At 44.0% G+C, this 25,702-nt stretch overlaps 2 protein-coding genes across 5 annotated transcripts in view; both read right to left on the bottom strand.

Annotated features, from left to right (window-relative positions):
• prkcz (protein kinase C, zeta) overlaps positions 1-16,674 on the bottom strand; it is a 99,443-nt gene extending 82,769 nt beyond the window's left edge. Inside the window, exons 1-4 of one of the 4 annotated variants that reach the window (XM_085392705.1) lie at positions 16,136-16,674; positions 9,036-9,157; positions 4,064-4,153; positions 1,637-1,687 (exon numbers count right to left, since the gene is read on the bottom strand). In XM_085392705.1, coding sequence (XP_085248831.1) covers positions 1,637-1,687; positions 4,064-4,153; positions 9,036-9,157; positions 16,136-16,212 — 340 coding nt within the window. In that variant the 5' untranslated portion in view covers positions 16,213-16,674. Of the gene's footprint in view, positions 1-1,636; positions 1,688-2,694; positions 3,523-4,063; positions 4,154-9,035; positions 9,158-16,135 lie in introns of those variants that run through there. The other 3 variants (XM_085392708.1, XM_085392704.1, XM_085392707.1) reach the window with 3 other exon arrangements.
• A 5,388-nt stretch (positions 16,675-22,062) lies between these two features.
• On the bottom strand, positions 22,063-25,305 carry LOC146645573 (L-rhamnose-binding lectin SML-like). Its single transcript, XM_085394123.1, has 9 exons — positions 25,192-25,305; positions 25,016-25,048; positions 24,880-24,930; positions 24,033-24,168; positions 23,217-23,323; positions 23,100-23,144; positions 22,865-22,997; positions 22,336-22,439; positions 22,063-22,133 (listed from the first exon to the last, which is right to left on the bottom strand). Exons 1-9 carry the CDS (start codon positions 25,265-25,267, stop codon positions 22,117-22,119), a joined length of 702 nt encoding a protein of 233 aa, XP_085250249.1. The 5' UTR covers positions 25,268-25,305; the 3' UTR covers positions 22,063-22,116.
• Between the last annotated feature and the right edge of the window lie 397 nt (positions 25,306-25,702).

Genomic DNA, 25,702 nt, shown 5'->3' with positions numbered 1-25,702 from the left:
TGTGATACACTTTAGATTCTAGCCAATCATTTTACGTTTCCGAGGATAGTAGGCGGGGCCAGGTACGTACGTACGTTCTGTTAAAGCAGAGCTACAGATTAAAAATGCCCAAGGCGAAGCGGTTAAAAGTCTGGCTGTACTTCATAGCAAAATATACAAACTCAGCAGCCTGCAACAAGTGCTTTAAGCTGATACTGTGATACTGTCAAAGGAGGTAACACCTCAAATCCGATGAAACACCTGGCGACGCATAGCGTTTTTTTAAAAAGCCCAGAAATGCGCCGTATTTGATAGCTTGCTGCGAGACCTCACACCGAGCACATCTACTGCGGGTGGGTTGCCTGTTATGCAACATCCCCCAAAAACACGAAGAGGAGAGTCCTGGCCCCTAGCCCTGCCAGTGTAGCAGAAATGATGACGGATGATGATGGCAGCAGCAGCCGTTCTTCTCTGCGTGAGTAGGCTAACCACGTTATTACATTAATGCATGTAAGGTGAACTAGCAAACATCATCATAGCTACATGCGGCTGTCCTCTTGTTTGATGGCAGATACTCCCTTCACCCTGGCTAAAAAGGCTAAAATGACCAAAGAAAAAGTGGAAAACAGTTAAACATGAGAGGTTTAGGACAAAGTTTGTGTTTTTTCCATTGTTTAAGCACTGCTTCCAGCCAAGAGTGATACCATATATGCCCCATAGCTGCAGAAAAGGCTAACATTGTTATCTTTTTACAAAAAACAGCTGAATATGAGAGGTTTTTGGACCAATTTTGTGTTCTCCATTCTTTAAGCACCGGTTTGAGCACCGTTTGAGCACCGGCACCGTTTCAAAAGTACCGATTTGGCACCGGTATCAGATAAAACCTAAACGATACCCATCCCTAGCCATAACATTAAAATATTCTCACGTTGCAGTCTGGCAGGGCACACACACTCAACCCAGGAAGGTGTTCATGGTGTCTGGAAGCAGGTAAACTGGGACTGGGGATATATGGACTGGGTTGGCTCTACACACCAATCCACTGCCACCAGCTCTGACTGAGATCTAGGGTCAACACCACTGCTGCACAACATGTTCCTGTTATACTCCCATCAGAGTGTATACAAGAACCAGAACGCACACACACGGGTGTCAATGCACTGAAACACACATGCATGGACTGAGATGGACACGTTCATTTTATTGCTACAGTAATCGCACATGTGTGGGATGGAACTGCAGGGGCAACAACAACAATGACAGAAGAGGTGCAAAACAGGTCAACACACCTGATTATTGAGACAGAGCGCACACATCAGCTGTGGAAACAAAGAAAATGAACACGTGGATATTAGAGCTGTCAGCGTTAACATGTTAACGCAGCATCAGGATTAACGTGATTCGAATCTTTAACCCATCTGCAGCGCAGCACGGACAAACTTCGGCCAGACTGCCTGAAATGTGTTGACAGAGTCATTGCAGGGATTTTGAGTCACTCTGCGCTCCAGACGGGTTACATGTGCTACACATTTGAATTGTGATGACACGTTAACGCTGACAATCCTACTGGATATCTGTGTCACGTGGACACATACGTGTCCAAGGACATCCACTCTCACTTGATCTCACAGAATGAAAGCAGAGCAGGTTTACTCACTGTCTTCTCCGGGGCAGAGCATTCCCGGCTGCTCTGGAATACTGGGGAATACTGGAAAAACAGGAAAGGAAAGCAGACATTTGTTGTTGTCCTCATACCAAGCAGCACAGTTTGTTTTGTCAATGGAACCAAAAATGTCATTACTTCTATTTGAAGAAAAGACCGTGTGAAAGGTCAACGAGCAGAACTTGTCTGTTTTCACACACACCTATAGAGTCAAACAGCATTCCTCCTGAGTGAGATGGTTTCCACCCAGAGTGGACGGGTTCATACACAGTGCTTCCTGCTGAGCTCTGAGCGCAGGCTTTTATACAACAGGTTCACCCACTCATACCTTTTCTAACATTCACACTCCTTTGGATGCAGACACTTGGGGTTTGAATCTTGCCCAAGGGTTTTTGGCAGCCGGGTGTCGACTCTACCTTCTGAGCTACAGCCACCCCGTTAATACAGTTTTTAAAAAAGCAGTGTGGCATGCATTAAATTTAAGTAATCTTATCTGATATCAGTATTTACAGTATGGACAGGTAAGCTTACACTGGCAATGTTATTTCAGTCAGTCTTAACTCAGAGGCCTGAGACCTGAATACTTAAGTATGATGCATGTGTTAGAAGAAACAGGAACAAACAAAGTTCAAGCTGTTTTATAGACCCTACAGGAACTCGGCTGAAATAAAACTCGGGGCTAACTCCATGGCTAATGGTGACTAGCCAGCAGTCCAGCAGTCCAGCATTGGACCAACACCATGCTTAAGCACCTCCTACCAGAACAAACCATAGAAACATTAACTCACATTAACTCGTGAAAGCAAAAAGAAGATATTATAATTATCATTTTAAAAATCATGGTAATTAGTAAATATATAAAATATCCAACCACTTAAAAATACACACTACCGCTCAAAAGTTTAAGAAAACCCAAAATTTTCCAGTTTTTTATTGAAAGTGATGCAGTTTATTGTCTCATTGAACTCTGAAATGAAAGCATAGCACAAATAAGTAATTGGAGTTAAAAAAGAAATCATGGAATCAGTTTATAGACCAAAGTGTATTCTAACCTTTAACCCATCAGAGTAGCCTTCTTTGGCAGATATAACAGCTGAAGACAGTCGTGGCTTCTTTCTACAATAGAAATCAAATATTCTCCCATATCTGTAGGGTTAGTTCCCATAAACGTGGACCTTGTAGGTTGCTTTGCTTTCACTCTTCTGTCCAGTTCAAACCAGCTCGATGGGGTTTAAGTCTGGAGACTGTGCTGGACACTCCGTGTTTTCAAGCTCACCACCTTGTTCTTTGTTCCTGAGGTAGTTCTGGCACAGCTTGGATCTATGTTTTGGGTCTTTATGTTGCTGTAGGATGAAGCCTTGACCAACTAGGCTCATACCAGAGGGTCCTGCATGGTGCTGCACAATGCTGTGGTACGTGTTTTGGTTCAGGGAGCCTCTCACTCTGTACAAGTCACCGACCCTGGATCCAGCAAACAGCCCCAGACCATCACACTTCCTCCTCCATGTTTGACGGTTGATACCACACACTGTGGAACCATCCTTTACCTACTCGACCACAAAGATCCTGTGTGATGAACACAAGATTTCAAATGTTGATCCATCAGTCCATAATACCTTCTTCCAGTCTTCAGCAGTCCAATGGTGGTGTTTCACGGCCCAGCCAAAACTGAGACTTTCTTACTACGACCACTGTAAAGCTGCTTGAAGCTGTTGTCCTGTGAGCTGCCCATCACACAGCTGTTAACTCTCAGAAACTTGTCCTCTGATTCAGTCGTATCTTTGGGTCTGCAGAACTCTTCCTGTCACAGTTTGTTTCTGAGCCTTTGGATGTTGAAGGAAACTGGACTCACTGACACCTTGACTTTCTTTGCAGTTTCTCTGTAGGACAGACCGACATTTATACGTGTTATGATGGTCTCTCTCTTCCATTGTTAATCACCTTTTTCTCCCCATTCTTGTACCATCACACTACTTTCTGCAGTACAACACTGTTCAACGGATGCTGACGAGCGTATGGTACCACAGTGTGTTGCAACACTGCTTTAATGCAGACAGAGGGGGAGGGGGGGAGGGGGGGGGAGTAATCCAGGAAAGTTGGAACAGCTGTAGGAATTAGTAGCTCCAGCTTTCAAGGCTTGATCAACCTCCATTGCTGCAGAACAGATTAAATTGTTAACCCATGAAAAAGGCCTTTTTGTTCTAAGATGTACGTGATTTTTCAGTTGTGGGTAACCTTACCTTTGTTTTTAACCTCTGGCAGTTCACCCTTTGTACCATTTTAAACTATTCACTGAACTTGAACGACTTGAATTGCAATAAATAACTGGAAAAATTGGGGTGTTGTAAACCTTTGACCGGTAGTTTACTCCTGGAAATATGCATGCAGATCCTCTTTAATGAAAAGTTTTCCCAAACTCACCATGCAACAGTAATCCAGACCTTTTGGTTCGACTGTAAATCCGTAGCGCCTCCTCTAGCTCCATCTGAGAGGAGATGGTGCACGGGTCCCCTACACAGACAAACACATGCATGCAATCTTATCAATATAATCTTCTGATCAGGACTACAGACTGTTCGAGGTTTAACAGTCCAATTCAGTTTAAGTTCTCAGGAGTTTTTACTTTTGACTGGGGCTGCAACCATCGATTAGAGTAATAGTAATATGTAATAGAGTAATCTATCCTTAATGTATCAAGTAAACTGAATTTCCCAGAGGAACCCACCTGAAGGATTAATAAAGTTTCATCTAACCTAAGTAATCGGATACAATACTTTTATTACTGAGCAATAATACATATTCAAAAGAGAAAAATCCCACAGATCCTTCATAGGTTTCCATTTTAGAAAATATAACAACACAATAACAACATCCTCCGCCTCTTTGCTCTTCGCTGTGTGTAGCTGGACTCCATGTTAAACTACATCATCATCATCACTGCTGCGGTTGTGTGATCAGTGTTTTGGTTGAAAAACCTGCAAGTCTATGTTGAGTCACAAATGTGGGTGAAACGCACGTCAACATGGTGACAGCTGAGCGCTACAGAGCGTGTTTTTATAATCACGTTATTCAAATTACTCAAAGGGTGCAGCCCTGTTCCTATAGTGGCCAAAGATCTGCACAGTACTGAAAGCGCTTCACTTCTTCACATTTTTAATGCTACAGCCATATTCCAAAGTGGATTCAATTCATTTTTCACCTCAACATTCAACATATCCCATAATGATAATAAAAAAATTTTTTTTAAAACTCGCTTGAAATTCTTACAAACTTATTTTACAAATGATTAAAAATGAAAAACAAAAATATTACAGTTATATTAAAGCATGTTCATTTTAGACATACTGACAGGTTGTTACATCCTGTCTCATCTGTGAAGAGCTTCTACAACTTGACTGGAGTCCAGTGGTTAACTCTGCTTGTCCCCATATTCAACCATCTAGCACGATGTGCCAGGACCTGTCTGTACACCTCTGAGTTATATCAAGCAAAAGAAACATTTGTGCAGCCAATATCCACAAAGGCAACAACTTTGTAACAACAAAGGACTGTTCCCAGGCCACCCCACCCATCTGAGTGATCTGAGTAGAAAACCTTACTCAAGGAGCGGACTAAAACCCCGACGGTCACTCTGGTGGAGTGCTGCAGAGAAGCTTCTCCTCTCTGGAGCTCTGTCAATCAGGCTTTTTTGTTCGAGCGGCCGAGAGAAAGAATAAATGAATGCAGCAGTGCACACACATCCTTCATGATAACCAAAGCACTCGGGCCTTGGACAAAGGTTCAGCAACATCACAATGTGGCTCTGGAGCCACATTGTGATGTTGCCCAGCCAGAGCCCAGACTCGATGTGAAGATGGCACCAATGCTGCCCGTCCCCCGTGATGGAGTCTGAGAGGACAAAGGACGGGAAACAGCCAGGCTTACAGTGCCATACCCAGTCCTCAGACTGTAAGTGCTGCCAGAGGTGCTCCAAAGCAAACACTGTGACTATCCATGTACATGATGTGTTTTTATTTGTGATACATTTTCTTTGTTATTATGGGATGTGCTGTGTGCAGAACATTAAGGAGAAAAATAAAGTCTCATTTCCAAGGACAAACATGGAAAAACAAAAGTCACAGGTCTTTGTTTCTATCACTTTTTTATCTTGACAATATTAGACAGCATCTCTTTGAATTACTGTGGTGTGTTTGGTAACAATGCTAATGATCAGTCACTGTGACTGTGAGTATTTCCATTGTAGTCGAGGCTTAGTGGACTTGAAACAAAATAACAACATTTATTTGGTTTATTCATCATAAACTGTGTGACAAATGTTGGATCCATTTTCCTGACACAGCTTTGAGGGAAATGTGCAGACAGTGAAGTTACGATAACACAGGAACTTGTAGAAAGTCCACTTGCTCCTCACTGTGTCGCTTCTGTGCACAGTCTGCATTGTCAGTCTGCGTCTTTGGACAGCCTTTCGCATGGTGTGTGACATTTATGCTAGCATAACATAACTACTTAATACTACCAACAACAACTCGGGTACTGTCCAGGAGCTGCAGGATACTGTCACATCATCAAAGTGAACCTGCTGTGTCTCAAAGCCTATTTGCACTGGATGGTGTGTTTTTGCCTCAAGTGGTGACACAAGTTTAATGTTTCCACCTATCACAGGAACAGTTTTCATGTAGATTTTGCCAACCATGGTGCTTTAATGGAGGGTATTGAAATAGCTGACCTTCTCTGTCTCTCTCTACAATAAACAGAGACATTCTTATAGGACACTTCACTGTCTAAGCTAACACAGCACAGACATGCTTCGCCCTGCACCGCTTTATTCTCTGTTACGTGACATTCATCACTGATTGTGTTTTTCACATACAAATGCTGCTCTCAGTGCAACAAGTGCCACACCACACTCTGATGTGACACACACACAACCCAGAGAGTCTCTGCTGTGAGGGTACCCTGCTACATGGGACACTTATCAGACAAACCGGCTGGGTGCAGGGTATTTTTCAAAAATATGAAACTGTGCACTGGAATCATTAATACTCGTCTGTTTATCAGTTGGTTTTGATTGATAAGCAGCTTGTATTTTTTACAGGAGACGCCCACAAAGCCAAAACTGACCAGGAGACCAGGCAAAGTGAATGGCAACAATGCAGGCTAAACATGTGTCAGGTGGGGAATGTTAACAGACGCCTCAGAGTCAAGGCTGTGAAGAGAGGCTGGGAGGTTGTTCCAGAATTTTAGAGCTAAGGACAGGAATGTACAATTCCCTATAGTTTTCACAGGAAGTCTAAGAATCTGGCTTGGAAAATAGAGGTGGAGTAGTTTGAAAATATAGGTGGGGTCTTATCTCCTACAGCCATGAAACCAAAAGTAAAGTGAAACCTGACAGGAAGCCTGTGCAGAAACAATGACAAGGCTGAGGACCTGTGACTGTGAGCAGTGTTGGGGAGTAACGGAATACATGTACCGCCGTTACGTATTTAGAATACAAAATATGAGTAACTGTATTCCGTTACAGTTACCGTTTAAAAAGGTGGTATTCAGAATACAGTTACTTTGTTGAAATAAATGGAATACACTGGGGTACTTTCCTGTTTCATTTTGTCGCGGGTCAGGACTGTTTGGGTTTTGTTTGACAGCTACGTTCTTTTGTTCCAGGCGGCAGCGTTACGGTTGCCATGGTTACAGGGCGACGCTCTCTCTCTGCGACTGTGTGTTTCCTGGGTGAGAGAGCGCCTTTTCGTTGTTGTTGTTGTTGTTGTGCTAAGCTAACAGGCAGAATGCTACAAGCATAGCTCTAAAGAATGTAGCATCATGTTCAGTGTAGTCCGTGCTGCTGGGAGAATGGACTGCCATACACGTTATGTGTCTGTGAGCGCTAGGAGGGAGAAAAAGGGGAGTGGAAAGGTACGAGCAGTCATCGAGGAAAAACGGGAGCTGGAAGCATGTAAATATAATAATAACCACTTCAGCCAAGAAGAGTGCCTGACGAGCCCAGTTGTAAGTAAGCTATTAAGACTCGACTGTACACTGTGTTCGTGTTTTCCTCCGAAAACAACAAGTTCCGTTGGAGCAGCCTTTCAACGCCTCTCTCTGTCTGTCGCAAGAAAAGTTGACCCACACAACAAAGTAGAGCTATTTTTCGGCTACCAGCCGACAGGGACCCCGCCGTATTATGCTGGGCTTACACTGTGCGATTTTTTCAGTCGCGCGATTCAGCTCCTGCTCAAACTGTACGATTGACTCGCAGGGGTTAGAAGTTCATAGGTCACGATGCAGGGTCTCACACTATACGGCCCGATGCTCTGATGCGACCTGAGTGCTCACACTGTGCGTCCAAAAAAATGAAGGTTATAACAGAAATTCTGTCGCTCGCTCTCCCTCTCCGTCTTTCACTCACACAGACACACCACCACCATCAACTTTGCTAAATTGCTAATGAAAAACATTGGTCAGGCAGCTGTGATTGAGCAGCAGTGTCGATCCAACTATTTTCACGGTTGTTGTGGTCGTGATAATTTTGTGAGGCCACATCGAAAGGGCTCGGATGGTTCTACAGGTTGTGCCTCCATCGCTTGTGTCCAGATCACACGCTGCACTGCCGTGCTACGCCGTCTTTTTCGCTGACATTTGTGTTTGCGCGTGCGCAGTGTGGCAAACTGCGGTGACACCCTCACGACCAAGCGATTGATGATCGGGAGCTGGTCGTGAGGTGTCAATCGCTTCTCGTTACCCCACGTATACTACACGATGCACGACGCACGATGAAGGCCAAAATCGGGCCGATCGCCAAAACGATCGCACGACTCAAAAATCGGCTCAAAATGGGCCAAAAATCACACAGTGTGAGCCCAGCATTAGTCAGAGGTCCCTTTACTACAGTTCGGAGTCGCGGACCTTCAGTAATAGTAATAAATCACACAGCAATAGTACATTCACGTTGTTGTAAAAAGCATGATAATATTGTAGCGGGTCAGGGCTGTTCGGGGTTCTGCTTGTACAGTTATGTTTTGTGTATGTTGCCATGGTGACGGGTGACGCCCTCTCGCTGCGACGGTGTGTCCTTCCGGGGTCAGAGGGCGCCCTATGTGTGTTGTGGTTGCCGCGCTGAGCAGTTAGCTAGTGGCAGTGTGTTCTTCTGCAAATGTAATAAACGGCTGTGCTCCCTGGCTAGCTCACGGGAAGCAAGACCAAACGATACCTCCGTCTCCTCCTTGTCTGAACTCGCCACAATATATTAAGTAATCCAAAGTATTCAGAATACGTTACTGTCATTGAGTAACGTAACGGAATACGTTACAGAATACATTTTGGGGCATGTATTCTGTAATCTGTAATGGAATACATTTTAAAAGTAACCTTCCCAACACTGACTGTGAGGCACACCCACCTTCATCATCGATCCATTTGAGTGTGATGGGCTGCTGGCTGGCAACACTGCACATGGTTTTCACCTCCTCACACAGTTCCACAAAGGTTACTGTTGCAGCCAAGTCTGTGATTAAAATGTCCCTGAAAGCACACAAACACAAAGACGTCAGGACCCAGTCGCTCTGTCGCCTCTGCAGACATTCCTCTTTGGCCCAATCAGCTGTTATCCTTTAAAGCAGGGGCTGGAGCTGTCGTCTCATTGGAGGGCCGCTTTAGTGTTCAAGTAGTACAAAAGAAAGAAACAATTAAACACCCACAAATATTAGTGAAAATGTAGTGTTTTATACAGTATTTAAATTTAAACTTAAATGTTTTAGGGTATTTACACTGGGACAAGTCTGACAGAGAGAAAGATGTTGGCTGGCCTCTGCAGCGGAGTTAATGATCCACTGTGGGCCCAGGACTGTGGGCTCAGGTCTGTCTTAACGGTGCACCAACTGACACAATCACACTAAGTGTTACAGGTGTGAACTGAACCACCCACTCAATCCACTCACAGCCGAGAAAGATAAGCACCAAGTTTCTCTTTCTTAACTGTTTTCAGACTGTACTGAACAATATCTGTTACCTTTAGGCATTAAATAAAGTGCTGCCTTGATCTGGACCACCTCCTTATTCCAGGCAGTTTTTACTTGAGCCCAAACACTTTGTGTCTGGTTGATGATTTCTTGCTGTAACACTGCTTCTTGGCAGAAATCGTACACCAGTGGAGTGGAGCTCCCTGTTAAATGGATCTGCTTGTAGGGAAATGTTGAGCAGCAGAGTGGAGCAGGTGGATTGTGCCCACAGAAAACTTGCCAAATGTTCTCTGCCAATGCCAAGATTAACAAAAAGGAAATATTCAACCCAACAGGTCCTTTCTTTCTGTGCTAAGGTTGTATAAATCCACAGAACGATGGATGACATGTACGAGCCAATAAGCATGGCTGAATCTGTCGGCCTGAAAAAGAAAGCACTGATTTCATATCAGCACTGACCTCACAGCCCTTATCAGCTGTCAGCATTAAATAAGGGTGCGTATATTGAGTGTAAACATCGGCCTCAGTGCTGTGCTGCTGATTGGAGCAAAGTCTGCAGCCTGCACATGCCACACTGTTAGAATAAACCTTGAGTTAGTCAGCTGTGTGTTAGAGCTGCGTGAGCAGGTGCTGCACTGACAGCTCCCAGGCAGTGTGTCGGGCAGGTTTCTGGGTGTGTGTGCACAACAGTTTGTGGTCAGTGATTGTTGGACTCTGACGAGGTGGGGCACAGACAGCTTGCTTCCCAGCAGGCATTGCTCCACGCAGCCGGCCGACACACAGGTCAGCGTGGAATTACATCACACATACACACCGCGCTTTGTTTATCATGCTAGCTCATATTTACCCAGAAGCTCTTTGGCTTTAAACAGCTCTCATTAAAATGTGTTTAATGTCATTTAAACGGTGCCACAGTTTTGGGTGTGAATGCATTACTGTCATCCAACATCACACTGAACAGTTTACAGTGCATCTCTCTTTTTACCAGAAAATCTGAAATTATTATATATTTTAATTCAACTAATGTGGATTCAAAGCAGCCAGGAGTGAAATCCTGAGAGGCAGCACATCATCAGCAAGAGCTACAGACGGAGGCAGAGCAGTGGGAACTGTGAGGCAGAACATTTAACTTTAAATACATTAAAAATCACTGACAGGTGGAGCCCACAGAGAGAGCACCTCAAACAAAGTGTTTCTCTTTTTGTTGTTCATGATCCAGGACCAGTGAGTGCTGTGTTACACATCTGTATTTACCCACATCTGTACAGCTTCCATCATGACCTGCTGCTGTAATCATTTCATTATGAAGTTACGATTACATTACTTCTGTTGTTGCAGGATGAGATTAAGGTTTCCCCATGGTACACATATACTCAACTGAAAGGAACGTTTACTCAAATATAACCTCTAGCACTGCCTTCCATTACACATGATATTGGTAGAGTTATTAATATTACTGTTATTGGGAGTAGTAGTAGTAAAATGTGTGGTAATTTGCTGTGTGAATTACATAATGTTTCATTGTTTTATTCACCTGCAGCAGGAGCAGCACTGAGCTTTCAGTGGGAGCTGTTTACACTGACTGTTGTGCTGTTTCCCACTCAGCAGCAGCTCCTGTCTCTACCACTACACTCTTCACTCTTTATGCATTAATGCAAACACTGCTATAACAATGTTATTAACTCATTAATAAGTAAGTAGCTAAGTAATTCCACTCGATAAGTAAAAGTTGTTTTTTATGATATAAAATGTCTCCAGAACAGGAGGAGATGTGAGCAGCATGAACTCTGGTCTGCAGTATTCCTGTGAAACCCTTCCTGCTCTGCTGTTGTAATAAACTCAAACAGCTGAAGCCAAATGTGCATTAAACTCTCTCAGTCTGTAACTAAAGGTTAGCTGAATGCTGACCCTTGCACTGTGTGAACATACTGAAGAATGCTCTCAGGGATTGGTCATGTATCAGAGCATAAACATGCAGCACCGTGATCTTTGACCCCACTGATGAGAACACTTCACACACCTCAGTGATTGTGTGCTGGGTCAATCACACGCTGCATTACTGACTTTAGTTTTCACAGAAACTTTCTCTACTTTGAACCTTTTTGGGGAAACTCCATAAAGACCAACACAAGTTGTTATACCACTCAAATAAATCCAGGTTTTAGTCAGATCCCTGCAGGGTCGGCACATCTGTCAGCAGCTGTAAGTCATCTCAGACATGATGCTGACAGCCTCCACTCATCCTACTTATTCATATTGTTTGCTATTGTTTACTATCACTGACTTACTTGAATGAATGTCATTCACATCATTTGCATAAAGTTATGCATGCTGCAGAGGGAATGTTATTAGCAAAAAGAATATATATTTAATTAGGACGATTCATTTCAAAGAGTCAGGTAAACATTGAATTGTTGCCTTACAGATAAAAGAAGTGGGAAACACTGGACTGGTTTGTCCCCTGATATCAATATTTACAGAACAGCTCCGGCTTAAGACACACTTCAGTGATTAAAACACACACACACACACTTAAAACGATTTGGGACAAATCAGATTAAGGTATCTTCCAGTTGGCCTGTCTCACACGTAGCGCACAACACGAAAGACTGCAAAGACTGTATGTGGATGCTACACACCTGACTCCCACTCGTGCTGGAAAAACCCACTCCACTCCCACGCCGCCCCAAACGTTGGCAGAATGAGTCTGGGTAAATGCATCTGTAGCAACAAACGTGCTCAGACGGGTTGCTGCAGAAGCAGCTCTTTGGTGCTGGTTATCACCAACACAGAGTGAAGCTGGGCCTGAACCGTCTGCTGTGCAGCAGGTAGATCAGGCAGGAAGCTGAACACAGAGAAAGGCTGACTGTCTGAACTCAACATGGAAAATCATTTCAGAGCGTTGTGATTAAAGATTATAATGGTAGGATTAACCTGAACCACACTGGTGACATCACCACTGGCTCCTTTACACACAGGCCTCCAAAAATATGTGGAAGGGTTTTAACACAGCGAGAGCTGAGCAGCGTTTCTGAGCCAGAGTTTGGAGACAACAACAACAACAGTGCTGACATTCAGAGGAAACATGTGATGGTTTAGTCACTCGGTCGGGATCTCCTCTTACAACAGAACAGAAGAATACTCATCACATCCATATTTAAGCACAATGCCCCTGTAAGGGGGATAACTAGATTAAAACATCAAATCATCTACTGCGGGGTCAGAGGTCAGAAGACAGTAGGCTCGACCGGGGAATCAGAAGAAAAGACGTGATGAGTTTTGAACAGAGACAGCGCCATCAGCAAACAGGTGTGACGACTGGTCGCTATGGTGACTCCTGCCCCACACGCGTGTCTGTGTCTCAGGTTCAGACTCAGAGAGCCTGGCACACAATAAATCTGTGAGCAGCAGAAACTTCTAGTCTACAAAACAGTCATCACTGATGTTTGTGGCGTTCATCACACAGACGCTGTGACGGTGCAGAGGCAGCCCGCCACGCTGGTTTCACAGGAGCACACTGTGGCAGAAGACACCAGGCTGCACCGTGTGCAGAATCACACCGGTGCATACGCTCGGCACACTGTGTTATTCCAGCACTCATTCACTCAGTGAAACAGCAGTATACAAGCAGATTAATGGGATAAATACTTGCTGTGTCTCATCTTCAAACACAAACTAAGGACAGTGTGATATAGTCATCATCATCCATTCTCTTCAGGATCGCGGGGGGTGGAGCCTATCCCAGTTGTCATGGGGAGAGAGGCGGGGTACACCTGGACAGGTTGCCAGTTTGTCACAGGGCTAAAACACAGACACACACAACCATTCACACCTGTGGGCAATTTAGTGTCACCGACTAACCCCACTGACTGCATGAGTTTGGACTGTGGGAGGAAGCCGGAGTAGAACCCACGCAAACACACGGAGAGCAAACTCCACAGAAAGACCCCGGCCTGATGTTGCTGTGAGGCAACAGTGCTAACCGCCGCGCTGCCCATATCTGCGTCTCATCTTGAACCACAAACTAAGGACACAGGCCAGTGCCATGTAGCTGTCATGCTAGCTTTAACCGTCGACCGTTACGATGCTGATTCTCATGTTTTAACTTTTAGATTGCACTTTTTTACTCTTGAGTGAAGATGTTGTTTCATTTTGATGTAAATATTTTTTTCCGTCACAAACTGAACATATGTTGTACACAGCTGTGTTTTAAATAAACAGCATTGGTATGTGCAATAAACTAAAACTAACCAATCAGAAAATCCAAGTGTTGTAGGAAATGAAACTAAACTCTGAGTGTGTCTTTGTTGTAAGGTGTGGGGCAGGATTCTGTACCTGGGAATGTAAAGTCGTACACTGAGCGTGTAACAGCCGGGAGTCAACCCGGCACAGTCAACAATCTGGGCCGCTTTGGAAAATATGAAGGAAGGCATACATTTTGGACTTTTAGCTGTACTTTCACAAGTCTTTATTGATACTCATGTTACACCAAAGTAATTAGGTAATAGGTACACAAAACAGAACCACACATAGCAGAGTATCGTCTGCTTCGTCCAAACATCTTTCAAAAAGTGTCAAACAGAACGAAGTCTGGACACTGGGCTGTCATGATGGACAGTTTTGTACTTTAGCTGTTCATATCTTAATGTTTGACCATCACATTATTATGAATGTGTAGCACAAACACTGCCTTTGCTAACGAACACATAAACAAGGATTGAAGAGAAAGACGTAATACATAGCAGACTGCTAAGTCTCTGGTATGAGACTGCTCCACCTAAACACAGTTTGGGTGGAGGCACAAGAAGCCGAAACAGCGCCCGAAGAATAATAAACCTAAATCTGTGAGTGGATTCTGTAATGCAAAGATGGCAGTGTGTTTGCTCCTCGCTCTCACGAGGTCACCAGCAGCACGTGTTGTTTTCCACATTTACACAAAAGTAGTTTGGAAAACTGATCACACTGTGAATGTTTCCCCAAGTGCAGTCGCAAAGACATCAAGCGCTACAATGACACTGAGCGCCCCAGCAAAGGAAGACCAGCAGTCACCTCTGCTGCTGAGCATATAGACATGACCAGCCTCAGAAATCACAGATTAACAGCAGCTCAGATTAGAGCCACACAGAGCTCCAGTAGCAGACTCATCTCTACATGTTCAGAGCAGACTGTGTGAATCAGGCCTTTATGGTCAAAGAGCTGCTGAGAAACCACGACTCAGGAAAAGCAACAAGGAGCAAAGATTTGTTTGGGCCAAGAAACACGAGGAGTGGACATTAGACCAGTGGACATCTGGGCTTTGGTCTGATGGGTCCACATCTGAGATCTTGGGTTCCAAAAGGTGAACGGAGGGTCTCTGCATGCACGGTTCCCACCGTGAAGCATGGAGCAGGTGTGATGGTGACACATCTATGTGCCAGCAACCATTATAGCGCATTATTACAGCTCCAGTACTACAGTCAGTATAAATGAGACCATATCACCCTAACTGTTCAACAGGTTGCCCATAGGAGCCAGGGTAAAGTGTAAAATCTTAGTCCTCACATTAAAGTGCATCCATAACCTTGGCCTCCTTATCTGTGTGATCTGCTTCATATCTCCACTGTTTCCTGCTCTGTCAGAGCTTTCACTCATCTTGTTCCTTCTGCTCGTCTGCCCACTGTGGGAGCAGAGCTTCAGTCGCTGGGCTCTGGACTCACTTCCTCCGCTCATTAGAAATATAGATTCCCTCATTTAAGTCACAGCTCCAAACCTACTTGTTTAAACTGGTTTACTTTAGTACAGATCTTACTCACTGTCAAATCTTTGTTTTTATTTGATGTTTTGTTTTTTGTTTTTAATCTAAGGCACCCTCAAATAAAATGTATTTTTATTTACTTATTTATTTGTGTCATTTTGGCAGCATTTGGGGCATTTTCAGGCCGTGTGCTCTAACAAACTCCTCCTGGAGATGTAATTGGTTCAACCTAAAGATCCTGCAAAGCTTTTGAGTTTTTGGTTTTGGAGCCCTCCGTGACGGGACGTCACACCTCCAGTCCAGTCTGTCCCACACACGTGTGTCAGTATTAGGTTACACTCAGGCTTCATCAGATATACGTGAGATTTTCACTGTGGACTCGATATCATATGTGACATACACATGGCGTGTAATCTGCGTGTTCTGTCATGGTGATAGTACACGGACTGTTTTTTTCTGCTTCCACGATAATAAACTTGCCTCGTTCATACAAACACTGTTCCTGCGTGATGAGGTGATTCCACAGATGACTGCAGGAAACCTACCTCTAACCAGCAGCGGCCCACTTCCACTGCACCTCCACATGTGCCCATCATCAACACAAACGCTGACTTTATGTGAGGGTGAAAAATATTCTCGAAGCTTCCTCTGATGTCATTTTTCACGCACACAGTGGGTTAAACACAGGTGCCACAGGTACTAAAGCCTCTCTGACTCACGAGCTCCAAGAAGCCCAGGCTGCGTGCTGAATAGCTGTTAGTGTCCATTCCACAGGTGTTTCCTACTTACTCACGGAGAGTTACTTACCCGCAGTAGTGCGCTTTAATCTTCACAAACTCCGAGTTCAGGTCCATTATGGATCCGTTTGACGCTAGCATATGCATCGTACAGTTCAGCTCCCCCGTGTCTACGTGAACAGGCCCACGCTCGCTGTGTGATACGTGGATAGAAAGTGGTTTCCACTCGCAGATGACAGAGGACCCTGTACGCCCAGTGCGCTGAAAACTAACCCGAGCGGAGCCGCTTCAAACTTTCTGTCGTTAAGGTAACATCGGGGACTTTGGGGAAGTCTGTCACGTCCCGTGAATAACGGCGGTGTTTCCGGCCCCAGCTTTCAGAATAAAAGCTAATGCGCAAGGTTTAAAGAAGCGCTCTTATTCTGAAACGGAAAACTCTTCACCTGTCATCGGTCGAGCTCGGAGTGTGGTCACACTTGACGGGCTTTCTTCCGGTTCACTATGGTTACCGTAATCTAAATTCACCTGTTCACCTACCGGGGCTTCCCGCCTGTCCCGGCAAACACCGTGCTAATAATCTGAAAGGATACGGACAGTGTGCGGTCGGGTTCATGACTACTGTTCTCTTTTTATGCAGTTTTTCCTCATAGAAATGATCCTCAAATACTGTAACTAATACTCTAATATGTTCTTCTCATCTCCCAGCGTTACAGCCTGTTCCTACGACATATTTAAATAAACAATCACATTAAATGTACGCGTTCATTAACACTGTGGTCAGTATCACGCGATCCGTACGGTGGCCCTGTAGTGATCCGTGTACACACCAGGTAAGGGCAACCTCTGTACCGGCAAACAGAAAAAACCCGACATAACCAGTCGTGTTAATATGGTGTTTAGCGCCCCCTAGTGGTTAATGGCAAAAACGTTATATGCATGAAGTGTGGAAAGTGACGCTGTAATGCTTTAATGGTCGGTGCTGAGCCCAGAGGGGAAGCTGTTGTGTTTGTGCATCAAAAACCAGAACAGATCGTCCTTCTGCAGAGGCTGAAAGTACGGACACTGCCCCTGCTCACCGAGAGGAGCCCGCAGACCGCGTAACCGTCTGAAGGATACCGCCTTGACACCTCCCAGATAAGAAGGGCACACTGAGCCAAACCCAGGACACGCTGGGGAGATTGTTTCGTGGCTATTTTAGGGACACCTCGATGTCCCCCAGAAGAGCTGCAGCGGAGGAGAGAGACATCCGGGTACCCCGACGAGCAGCGGATGGAGGATTCACGAGTTATTAAGTAGTTCACTGTTTCACATTTAGCGCCATAATTATTTGGATAAAGTAACAACTTTGGTCGTTTTGCCAGCCTATACCATCAGAGTGATCAGAGACGTAAATATCAGGAAAAAATGGAAATGAAAATCCAAACCTGTGAGGACTGAGAAGCTGAGTTTGCAGCTCCAGACAGACTATGAAGATGTTCACCCTGAGTTAATTGCATGGGTCAGTAATTTACTAATAACAATAATAATTAGTGAGGTCTGACACCAGGATTCACTGCCTGAACGGCTAAGTAAAGAGCAGTTGGCCCTGGGCCCACATCCAGATCTATACTGCTTTTACAAAATCAAATTATTACCTGATAGAGTACAGTAATCAGATATTACCTGATAGAGACCAAACAGACATAACAAGATAAAGATAAAAAATATGAACAAAACTGATAAGATATAACAGTCAATATAAGCTTTGGTGAGTTCAATCTAAAGATGATGATATTATGTGATATTAGTAAGACACAGGATGATGGACTTTGTTGATTTTCAGTGAAAAAGATATTGAGGTTTGATTTTTAGTTGTATTCAAAATGCTGTTTAATAGCACTTACTGACTATGAAATTTCAAAATAAAATGCTATCAGAGAACATTCAGGCTGGGTTCAAAAAGTCCTCAAACAGGGATTCATTGGTTTGTTCGTACCCTCAAATATGACCCATATGAGTTTTTCCAAAATGAGCCCATACAGGTCACAGGACGCAGCTGCAGCATGGTGCCATGCAGATGTAGTACGTGGCACGATTTGCATTTTAAGCTTGTTTCCTGGCATCTAACGCAGCTCTGCACGAAGAGAAGGCAACCAGCTCTCACTAAATGGACGACAGGCCTTTTCTACTCTAATTAAACACTCCAGCACATTCTACACGTGATCTCACACAAACATAAGTATTGTCTTTATTGTGCAGGCACATCGACAAGCAGATATATGGTAGACGGCTTCGGAACAAACATTACAAATTAGAAATAAATAAACGTGACTAGTAGTAGAGTTTGAAAATGAAAACTTTAAAAATCCACCAATGAGCCTGACCAGTTTAAACTGAGTCATCCATTAATCAGCTGACTGTGGTTAAGTGGGCAGGTGGATGACTTCCCTGCCTCTCCACTTGTGCCCAGTGACACCTCCTTAAATGAACATGAATACAAGCATGTCAGTGTTGCTATAGTGAAGGAGGACACATATGATAGTTTTACACAGCAGCATCAATCTGTGCCTCCTACTCTTAATGTGTTAGCTACAGTGGGGCAAAAAAGTATTTAGTCAGCCACCGATTGTGCAAGTTCCCCCACTTAAAATGATGACAGAGGTCAGTAATTTGCACCAGAGGTACACTTCAACTGTGAGAGACAGAATGTGAAAAAAAAATCCATGAATCCACATGGTAGGATTTGTAAAGAATTTATTCGTAAATTAGGGTGGAAAATAAGTATTTGGTCACCTCAAACAAGGAAAATCTCTGGCTCTCACAGACCTGTAACGTCTTCTGTAAGAAGCTTTTCTGTCCCCCACTCGTTACCTGTATGAATGGCACCTGTTTGAACTCATCATCTGTATAAAAGACACCTGTCCACAGCCTCAAACAGTCAGACTCCAAACTCCGCCATGGCCAAGACCAAAGAGCTTTCGAAGGACACCAGGAAAAGTATTGTAGACCTGCACCAGACTGGGAAGAGTGAGTCTACAATAGGCAAGCAGCTTGGTGTGAAAAAATCAACTGTGGGAGCAATCATCAGAAAATGGAAGACATACAAGACCACTGATAATCTCCCTCCATCTGGGGCTCCACGCAAGATCTCATCCCGTGGGGTCAAAATGATCATGAGAACGGTGAGCAAAGATCCCAGAACCACACGGGGGGACCTGGTGAATGACCTGCAGAGAGCTGGGACCAAAGTAACAAAGGTCACCATCAGTAACACACTACAACGGCAGGGAATCAAATCCCGCAGTGCCAGACGTGTTCCGCTGCTGAAGCCAGTGCATGTCCAGGCCCGTCTGAAGTTTGCCAGAGAGCACATGGATGATACAGCAGAGGATTGGGAGAATGTCATGTGGTCAGATGAAACCAAAGTAGAACTTTTTGGTATAAACTCAACTCGTCGTGTTTGGAGGAAGAAGAATACTGAGTTGCATCCCAAGAACACCATACCTACTATGAAGCATGGGGGTGGAAACATCATGCTATGGGGCTGTTTTTCTGCCAAGGGGACAGGACGACTGATCCGTGTTAAGGACAGAATGAATGGGGCCATGTATCGTGAGATTTTGAGCCAAAACCTCCTTCAATCAGTGAGAACTTTGAAGATGAAACGAGGCTGGGTCTTCCAACATGACAATGATCCAAAACACACCGCCCGGGCAACAAAGGAGCGGCTCCGTAAGAAGCATTTGAAAGTCCTGGAGTGGCCTAGCCAGTCTCCAGACCTCAACCCCATAGAAAATCTGTGGCGGGAGTTGAAAGTCCGTGTTGCTCGGCGACAGCCCCAAAACATCACTGCTCTCGAGAAGAGCTGCATGGAGGAATGGGCCAAAATACCAGCTACTGTGTGTGCAAACCTGGTAAAGACCTATAGTAAACGTTTGACCTCTGTTATTGCCAACAAAGGTTATGTTACAAAGTATTGACTTGTATTTTTGTTATTGACCAAATACTTATTTTCCACCCTGATTTACGAATAAATTCTTTACAAATCCTACCATGTGGATTCATGGATTTTTTTTTCACATTCTGTCTCTCATAGTTGAAGTGTACCTCTGGTGCAAATTACTGACCTCTGTCATCATTTTAGGTGGGGGAACTTGCACAATCGGTGGCTGACTAAATACTTTTTTGCCCCACTGTAGATTAGCAGTTAGCACACACACTGTTAGCCTGCTGTTAGCTAGTTAGCATTTCTCCTCAGCTGATGATTCACTTTTCATCAGTGAGACGGCTGCTCTGTTATCAGATGGTGCTGAGACCTGGACCTGGTGTCTGCAGTATGGATCAATTATTTATGCTGTAAAACCTGGACGAATGACGACGACAAGAACTGATTATTAAACATCTGCAAACAGCATTCATGTTACATTTCATGAAGGGAAAAGAAAGGAAATAAAATGTTAGTATGTTGTTTAGACACTAGAAATAAACTAATAGATCACCCATCAAATCAGTTTCACTTTATCATTTTTCAGATTTTTTTACAAAGATTATAGATCAGCATGTTTTATTTGCGCTTTGTCCACTGATTATGTCACTGATAAACACAAGCAGAACAGACTGTTTTAGACTTTTCAAAGGTTAAAATATGGATTCAAATTTAAAAGGTGACTCTGTGATCCAGGTGTTTGTGAGTTTTGGTAGAATCTACATGGATCTGATTGTGTTTCCGTTCTGTTAATCTCATGTATTTCACTAATATTCCTAAACGTACCAGCCAACAGTGAGAGAAGGAAATCTTATTGTATGTTATATGTGTAGTGTTGTTGGTCCTGATGAGGAGCACCTCAGGGTGCCGACTCACACATTCTTTATTATTCAGTGAAAAGCCACTGACAAGGCTCCAGCTTTGTGTAACTCAGCTGTGAGTCTGTATTTCTGCATTCATCGTGACATAATGTTCATCACTTACTTATTTCAGCTAATTTTCTTTTCATGAATCTGATGGTTTCTAATGAAAGTGGATATGACAAAGACCAGGAGACAGAAGAAAAGGAAGCAAACGGGTGAAGGGCGGAGCCGCTGACCCCTCACAGAAACCTTGCTAGGATTTTGTTTTCTTTGCATACATTTATTTTGTTCATTTAATTTAAATTTTTAGCACTTTGTTGCTTGTGGGTTGTTTTTTACATACCTGTAAATAATGACCAAAGGCCAAGGCAATTATTATCAACTTCTAGTACTAGTGCTATTACTGGTAGTATTACCTTTAGACTTCTGTGTAACACTGCCATGGTAGTCAACCGTCCCCGTATTCCAGCTTGTCCAGCATGCTCGAGTCTGTCAGAGCTCCTGTTGGTCTGTCACGTCCGCTCCTGTTCAGGGTTCTAGCGATTGTCTTATTTGAGACTGAGGTCCTCGGGTCTCGTGGCACCTCTGGGGTCCTCAGACAGATCTCCCAGACTCGCTCTCTGTGCTTCTCTTTGACTTTCAGTCCAGCTGCTGACACACTGTGATAAGTTTGTATCAAACCTGCTTTGTGAGAATCGCCTCTTTTTCTCCCGTCTGTTTCTTTTGTAGTTTGAACTTGATTGAGTGCTCAGCAGCAGTTTGCTTGTGTCATAGCTCAAAAAAGGTCAACTTTTTTTATTCATTTTAGTTTTTTGCGTGTAAATAGAAATCATTTCTCCTGCTAAGGAAAAACTAGTATTTTTATAAATGTCATGTTGTTGCACTAAAGATTCACTTTCATTTCATGTCTTCACTTTGATCCTCTTGTCGCCTCTGACCTGAGCGATCAGTAAGAATAGAAATTGGAGATAAAGTATCTGAATTTCAGGAGCGGGACCACGCCTCCAAACACACCCCCTCTAGTTCTCATCTCTATACGTTCCCCCAGTTCTACAAGCTGTTTGTTCTCGTTCTTAAATGAGGACGTGGGCCCAGTGAGTGAAAGCTCTGTACAGATGTGAGGACACATGAAAACACTGACGAGTCACAAACACACAGAAACTTGTTGTTTTTCATGTATTTTATTTAGTGAAGGATACTGTTACTGCAGGATCTTTAATCCTCTCAAGCACCTACAGATTCTGCAACAGATCAAACACACACAGTCAGACGTGGTTGGCTGTTCACTGTAACAGTTCACATGAAGATGGAAGCTAAATAAAGCAGCCTGTTATTGTTGGCATCACAGGTGGATCACTGAGCACCTGTTTGGCTCTGCTGCTGGTTTTCCTTCCCCTTGTGTCATGAACCGTTCACATACTCTTCATCCTTTGAGCTACTTACTCAGACAGTTGTAGGTCAGCTCCAGGTATTTGTACATACGCGGACAGGTGTCGCCAAGCATTCCACTGCTTGCTCTCATAGAACAGGTGCGTTTCCCATTACACCTGTGGATGCAGAGCAGCACAGTGCAGATGAAACACTTAAAGGCAGGTAGTAAAGATCCCCAGCTGACAATGCAAATTAAAGACACATTTGTTTGTTGTTTTCTCATACTAGACGATGTGTATGAATGATGTGGATGTGCAAAAGAAGTACAACACTAATTATGTAAATCCAAATACTGGTGATTAATAACACTGATCAAACCCAGGCTATAACCCCTGGCTGTGTGGGGACAGCAAACGCTGTGAACACAAAGTGATGGTTGCACGTCCCAGCTCACCCAAATCATACTTTCAGCTCCGCTAGCTTCAGAAATATATGTCGTTAGCTACGAGAGGAAAGTGCCAAAGACCAAAGACTTCATAGTCATGTTTAAGATCTCGTTGGTCACTCACAGTAAAAAGTCACATTAATGTTAAAGCTGTACCTTTCAGCAACTTTGCTAGTGGGGTTTGAACACTTGATGTTTTCCATGTGTGAGGCCTCCCGTCTGAAGGAGCATATGTGTGGATCACGGCGCCCAAAATCAGCATGGTACACGTGGATGACGTGGCCCTGGTCTGTCAAAGAAAGCAGTGCGTGCTGTTGAAAACTGAAGAAGGGTGCTTGGAGAGGCAGTTATCAGGACACGTCAAAGTTTGTCGGGTCACACGTGATCTTACCGCACTGCAGTTCGACCATAGACTGCTCGCAGGTTATCAGGTGAACTGCCAAAGTAACATCAGTCAGATTAGGTGGAGCACTCAGAGCCTACTGTTTAAAGCAGGTGCGTGACTCACTTGCTGGTATACAGGTGTAGGTGGTCTGGATGTATTTAAAGGTGTCATTGCAGGGATCTCTTGCAAAGATGGCCGGGGTTACTTCACACACCTTCTTGCCGTCACAGCTGAACAGATAATAGAAAGTAGAGTCAGCAGTGAAGCACCATGGGAAATCCCACCAACGCTGAGAAGAACAGTCTTTCATTGGGTTCTACGTGATTATGGGGTCTTGTAAGGTAAAAGGAATTCCCCACAAATATCATCAAAGTGAAATCGTCTGTTTTGTCTGAGGCGAAAGGCTCGCAGTCCCAGCTTTGCACTGGATCTGATAACCTGGCATTTCTTACTCCACGATCATTATCCATGAAAGCAAGAAGGCACTCTGATTCTTTTATATTCACTTTTCAAAAAGCATCTCGTCTTCCAGACATGATCTCTCACATCACTGAAGTTTCACACTATACATGCAGCACATTTCATCCCCTGTTATTCTACAGGACCTGTCCCGACTTCTTTGATGTTGGGCTGAGAAACAAACTCAGAGCAGGTCCAGTCAATCAACAATCATTTATTAAGCACATGCATGTGGCGATGTACACAATACCACCTTCTGTGTCGATCTCAAGAGGAAGCACTTAGATACACAGTTTCATATGTCAGGGTTAACGCTCCTTCATGCGCAGGCAGATAACATAACATGCATCAGTTACAGTTAGAACAGACATAATTCCTTTTTTGGTAATCTTCTATAACACTTAGAAATATCTATATGTGGTAATCAGCAGCAGTGACATCCATTGATAACAAATACCAGTGTGTTATTGGGACGTATACCTTGTCCTGATGGTGTCTTCAGCACCCTCCAGAGAGCACGCAGTATTGATGGCCACCTCTTCAGCTTTCTCTCCACTGCACGTGTCCCGGTCTCTTCGTCCATACATGGACTCCTGGACACGAATCACTCCAGTTTCTGTTGGACATCACAGAGGCAGGTATTCAAACGCAACGACAGAGCTTACCAACCAGGGACGTCTGCAGCTGCCGTCAGCCTCACAAACTCACAAACACAAACTGCAGAGATGCTCACTCGCTGCTTTGTATGCTTCCCAAACACAAATGTCATTCCTGTCTTACATACTCTGTACTCATAGAACCAAATCAAGGATCCCTTAAAGAAACGGGCGTGTTTTCCAAATCTAACTTAGTGGTGATTATATTAAACTCATGTGTGCCACTTATTTAGTTTTGATGCAATGTTGTGTGGAGGTTCTTCCAGGCGGTAAATGACGGTGTATGTTTGCTGAAACACTTCACAGGGTTTAAAATCCACCCGTCCATTCTCTCCCGCCTATCCTCAGAGTGTGGGGGTAATGTACCACCGTGTGTGGCTCCTGGCTCTATACGACCACTGTGGCTTTCTGTATGGACACTTTTTCTAAGGCAGCTGAAGAGATGTGAATAAAAACTGGAGGAATAGGACACTATGGTGTAAAGCTTCTGCTGGATATCAGCATGTGGAGTTCTGTACTCATGGTTTAAAGTCGGTCCTGAGTGTTTCTGCTCTCGTACCTCACTGTGTGTCTATGATGTGATCTGTGTTCGACATTCGTCCCCAATAAATAAATAACAATAACACGTAGAAACACTGCAGCGCTGAGAAACATGAGTGGTTGGGTCTTACCACAGCTCAGCCGGTGGACGTGGTTCCCACACGTGATGACTCTCTGCGCACCTTTAAAGCACACATGGAGCAATTAGTCTAACTCACATATTAAAACTAAGCACACTGAGAAACAATCAGACTAGCAGACACTTACCTGTGCTAACAAGCAGACAGGCTGCTGCCAACACTGAAAAACAAAGGAGCAGCACTCTCAATTTATAATGTGGCCAAATATGAAAACACGTGATACTTTACCCTTAAATACATGAACTGAAGAAATCTTCTTCAGCTAGAAAACAACATGAATGAGAAAATGCTGACTGTACTCACAGAGCGTGCTGCTGAGGCGGAGCATGGTTTCAGGGGACCCAGTGAGACTGATGCTTGCAGCAGAAACACGCAGCATTTATAGCTTTGAGTCTGTTTGCAGTCTCATCTTATCGTGCTAAACAAACCTTACCCCCCAGACTTTTGTTCAGCTGGATACGTGCCCAAACATGTGGCCAGGTGCTCGCCCAGTGAAGGATTTGACATGATTATACACACATGCAAAGAACATACAGTCCTGCTTGGATCAAACGTGCTGCAATGAATTTTTGAAGTGATCGATAACAGTAGAGCTCTTTACTGAGTTCATGTTTGGACCTTTGCTTTGTTTTTTTGGGGGGGAGGGGGGGGGGGGGGGTTATAGGGTTTCTGGAGGTGTGGTCCTGTCAAACAGCCTGTTTCAGTTTAAATGTTGTTTTCAATAAATTGCATGCTCAGCAAAATGTTTTGTCTCAGTAACATTTCTTCTTGTTGCATGTTGAAGCTCGACCTGGAACCTTGTTCAGATCCAACC

Source organism: Rhamphochromis longiceps, linkage group LG20 (assembly GCF_057381845.1).
Source record: "Rhamphochromis longiceps isolate RC_006_pf linkage group LG20, R_longiceps_female_GT1.1, whole genome shotgun sequence".
In the NCBI taxonomy this organism is placed as follows: Eukaryota; Metazoa; Chordata; class Actinopteri; order Cichliformes; family Cichlidae; genus Rhamphochromis; species Rhamphochromis longiceps.
The sequence above is the reverse complement of the archived record's forward strand: the minus strand, read 5'-3'. Positions and strand labels throughout refer to the sequence as shown.